Source organism: Nanorana parkeri, unplaced genomic scaffold (assembly GCF_000935625.1).
Source record: "Nanorana parkeri isolate BGI_ZX_2015 unplaced genomic scaffold, ASM93562v1 scaffold125, whole genome shotgun sequence".
Taxonomy (NCBI): domain Eukaryota; kingdom Metazoa; phylum Chordata; class Amphibia; order Anura; family Dicroglossidae; genus Nanorana; species Nanorana parkeri.
Window position 1 is genome coordinate 1,429,077 of NW_017306393.1, and position 4,842 is coordinate 1,433,918.

At 41.2% G+C, this 4,842-nt stretch overlaps 1 protein-coding gene across 1 annotated transcript in view; it reads left to right on the plus strand.

The window, feature by feature from the left end:
- The window catches only part of NEB (nebulin), a 203,642-nt gene that overhangs the window by 15,838 nt on the left and 182,962 nt on the right, over nucleotides 1–4,842 (plus strand). Inside the window, 1 exon segment of the mRNA XM_018553609.1 lies at nucleotides 3,244–3,291. Within this exon segment, the coding sequence (XP_018409111.1) occupies nucleotides 3,244–3,291 (48 nt within the window).

The window sequence follows — 4,842 nt, forward strand, 5'->3', positions numbered from 1 at the left end:
GGGGAAATATTAGGGGTCCAAACAGACCCCTGACATTTTCCTTTTAAAATAGAAAAGAAATTGAGGACACCAAATCCTCAATTTCTTTTTCAGCAGCCTCAGCACTCAATGAATGGGAAGCTCTCAGTAAAGAGGCTTCCCATTCCATTCAGACACTGATAGTAAAATATTTTACTATCAGCAGGTTCTGAATGGGGAGGAGCCTCTGTACTGCGTGCTTCTTCCCATTGAGGAAATCTTGAATGAACAGGCTGTGATGTAAATCACATTTTGTTCATTCATCACTGGGGACACATAGTACAAATGTGTCCCCAGTTATTTATAAACACTGGAGTGATCAGACGATCGTTCCAGTGTTTGTCCTTCTCACACGGAGGATTGGTAAGTATCATTGATATTTACCGATCCCCCGCTCTGCCACGCACAGAGCCGCTGTCATCCTGAAACTGACAGGATGACAGCGGCTTCGATCTCCTCCCCGCTCGGCCATCCTGACAGCTGCGGCCCCGGCATCTCTCCCCCTCACCGCACGGCCATCCTGACAGCAGGCATCGCTCTCCCTGCGCCCCGAGGGACGAGGGAACGCTGTCATCATGTCGGTGAGGAGGAGAGCGGTGAGGAGGAGAGAAGCCGCCCCGAGGACGAGGGGTGTTAGGGGCGTTGCCGCGGCGCCCCTAAGGCCGGCCTTGAAGCATCATTCATTCAAAGATTTTACAACCTGCTCCTTCGATCTTCTGGAAGGGTTCTTGATGAGCCGGCTGAAATTTGCATAGTGTATAGTCAGCTTTGCTACCTAATGGTCAGATCTTGTGTCCTTAACACCACCTGTCCTTTCTCATCGTTGTAATGAGAAAAGCACCTGCCTACCTTTACTGTACAGGACTGTTTGACTGTATGCTCTAAAAATAAACCTCTGAGGACAGGGTAGGCCTAAATTTGACTTTCAGTTCTGTGCAGACCCCTAGGACTAGAAGTGAGCCAATCACATAAGAAGGAAATGTGTGCAAAGCTTCTATGGAACTCCTTTAGGATGTCATATTTGCAAGGAAAAAAACATTACATTTTTTTCCACCTTATCAAAAAATGGTAACTATATGTAAATTGTTTTTTTTTTTGTTTATTATATTTTTATTGCACTTCAATGTAATATAATTTACACAATACATTTTATATGACAGATATTAAATACAAAACCCACAGATACATCATACATCAACCACTCACATAAATTCCTGCCAAATCTCCATCCCCTTGTCTTATCATTTGATCCAATCTTTCCATTTTTTCCATTAATCCTCTTCTGGAGGGAAGGGGGGAGGACCACCTTTGTAATCCACTTATATTTATTCCTCCCCCTAACAAAACAAAACAAAACAAAACTAAAAAAAATCCTCTGTGAAAAGAGAGAATTTTCTGCTCCTCTTTAGTGTCTATTTTCCATGTGTTCTACTAAGATGTCTTATAGACAATTATACTAGCTATTTGTGTTACTCCCCTATTTCCTCTAATCCACTCTCCCCTCAATATTGTGATCCTATTCTTCATATGACCTCTTAAATATCTTTCCCATCTTAATCCATTAACCACTCTTATATAACCCCTATCTACATATGTGTTGCCCTATCACCTTCCCCTAATATGGATGTCCCCATTTCCCTACCCTCCCATTCTCCCATTCCTCCAGAAGACATTCTTCCCTCCTCTCAATTTCTGCCATTCATACAGGTCAAGACTCTATGTTAACACTATATATATCCATCCAAAGATCGTATTTTGCCATTGGCCATATATTTATTACCCATCTCTAGATTCGTAATTTCATCTTCTCTATACCCCTATATATTCCTCAGACTGTCTATAATTTACCCAATTTCTCCAGATCTTATCAAAGTAAATTTTTTTTATAGACATGTAAGCTGCGGAAAAATTCAGTTTGGTTCAGTTCGGATATTTTGTTATTTCAGGAGTTGGGATTTGCATCCGAAAATCAATTTGGTTTGGGTTTCGGATTCGGATGTAATCCGAATTTTCGTTAGTTTCGGATGAGTTTACTAATATTCATTGTGAATACCACAGAAAACCATACACAGATATTAATACTAAAGCTGAAGCTCCTGGACCCGAATGGCATTTGGGATCCGAACTCCTGAATTGCATCAATACCATTCGGGTCTGAGAGCCATATATATATATTCCTAAAGCTGAGGCTCCCAGACCCAAATGGCATTCAGGAGCTCCCGAATGCAATTCGAAAATTCGGATCCCGAATGTCATTCGGGTCTGGGAGCCATATACATATATTACTAAAGCTGAGGCTCCCAGACCCAAATGACATTTGAGAACTCCTGAATGCAATTCGGGTCTAGGAGCCTCAGCTTTAGTATTATATGCATATACTGTATATGGCTCTCCTATTGCCGTAACGGAAATTAGTGTTCAGACCCATTCGGATGCATTAAACCGAAAACCACATCTGATTGGCCAGAAAAGTTACATGTCCGATTCAGTTTAGTTTTTGAACGAAACCTGGACGGGATGCGAAATTCCAAAACGGAAATTCAGACACATTCGGATGCATTGGGATTTGGAAATTCGGATGTGTGCGAATGTCCGAATTTTGGAAAATTTGTATGAATTATGATTCGGAACGAGACGAATTGCACATGTCTAGTTCATGAGAGATGCACTTCAAATTAGAAAGTGTCCCAGTTGGGTAATGTTGCCATGATAGGATTCTTTGGGGTTGATTTACTAAAAGCAAATAGGCTGTTCACTTTCGAATTTTCCCTTAGCTAAGTGAATGAGGTGAAGCTCTGCTGACTTCCATCATCCAATCATGTGCAAGCAAAAATACTTTTTATTTAATTTTCCTTGCAAGTGATTGCGTGTTCCTTGCAAAGTGAATTTTCACTACATTCACTAAGCTAAGCGAAAATTCCCTTGCAAAGTGCACATCTCCTTGCAAAGTGAAGAGCCTATTTGCCTTTAGTAAATCAACCCCTTTGAATCAATATCATGACCAACTTTAGACATGCTACCTGCATCATTTCAGTGATTTTATGTTGGTAAATGAAGGAATAAACTTGTATAATATGCTTTATGAAAGTGTTGAATGTGAAGGTGTGCTTGAACGCTGTATTGCTTGTAATGCTGGAACAATGTAATTCTGCTTTCTTCATTTGATGTGTTGATATCAATGCATTTATCATGTTCTGAGCTTTGGGTTCTGCCATCTCTTTGTAGTACTATTATGAAGAAACAATCATTGAAGAAGGGGAAGTTGTGGGGGAAGTTGCGGAGGTAACGCCTCAGCAGCCGTCCAGTTTAAGCTCACTAAACTCGCTTCTGTAACCTGCTTCTCTTCCATGTTGCTTTTAGGGGATTTTCCATCGGAAACAATAAGGCATAAGAAGGAAACACTGAATCTGGTAACACGCAGTTACCTTGTGATGCTGATAATAGGGGCATTTGTAACCAATTCTGCTTGTCAGGCTGTCACATGTTTCAGAGAACCCCCCTATACAGGGAGTCCATTGCAGTAGATGGAAGGCTTTGCTCTATACATGTGATGGAGTCATGATATTCCCCATTCAAATTTAACAAATACAGTATCTACCAAGTTTATACTTATTATGTCATACCTATCAGTAAAACAGCGCTGCCCATATTTTTTTGGCGGTCTGAAGTTCTTGTAGAGAAAGGCCACATAATATCTAATCATACTCAACAGACACCAAAACCATACTTGTATGGGAAGGCCAAGATGAAAATTGCCATTATCAGACTCAAGAGCATAATAGCTCCATTCAGTGCAAAGTAAAATTTGTCTCTGGAAATGCCTGCTTGCCCCCTTCTTAGAACCTATTAATGGCAGCCAGAATCTTGTGATATCCTAAGATTAATTTAAACCCACCCTGAATTTTTTCCCACTGTGATGTCCCCTCACTTCCCATCCAAGAGATGCAACAGGAAGTGAGGGAATTTTGCTCTCTGAGGTGAACTGTCACCAGAATGCATGTTCTAATTGGAAGACTTGCCCCCACTTTATGTCCTGGCGACAACTGTAAAATATCAGGTTTCTTACCTTCGAGTGGTCAGGACAATCAGAGAGGGCTACCTAGAGAGAAAATAGTGAGTAGTGAAAAAATGACCCTTCCCTAATCGATACAAAACAATACTGTACATACTCTTTAACTATTTTAGACCAAAATTGTAATACTAATTTAAAGCCCAATTAAACTCAATTAAATTAAAGCCCAATTAAATCAGTTAAATACAGTACATCCTAGGTGTATCAAAACAAAAAAAGTCAAATAAAGAGTCCCACCGCACTCCTGACCGAGAAGCCCCATACAATGTGTGGGGGTGCTGAAGTGGCCGCAGATGGCACCGGCAAATACTTGCAAAACAGAAAAATGGTCACCAGCATTTCGTAACCTGTCCGGTCCCTTCATCAGGCAAAGTAAGTGATGAAGGGACTGGACAGGTTCCGAAACATTGCCACGCATGGTGATATGACCTGTGAGAATGAATAAAAGGATTTCATTTTGAAGAAAATCTGGAGTGCTGGTGACCATTTTTCTGTTTTTCAAAACAAAAAAAGGTTCAATGTCTTACAGTAGATTTTCATTCAAAAGCAGCTGCATCCTAAGTATAAAAGACTGTTCCCTGCCAGTATGCTACAGAGCAGGACATTTTCTCTCTGCAGGGAAGAAACGCTATCTGCAGAGGTCCAGCACAACACCCCCTGTTGAGTCAGAGCTCTCCAATCACGGAGGTATGACCTTTGCTGATTGCAGAGCTCTAGCTCTAACTCAGGGGGGGGGGGGGGGGTTTCTGACC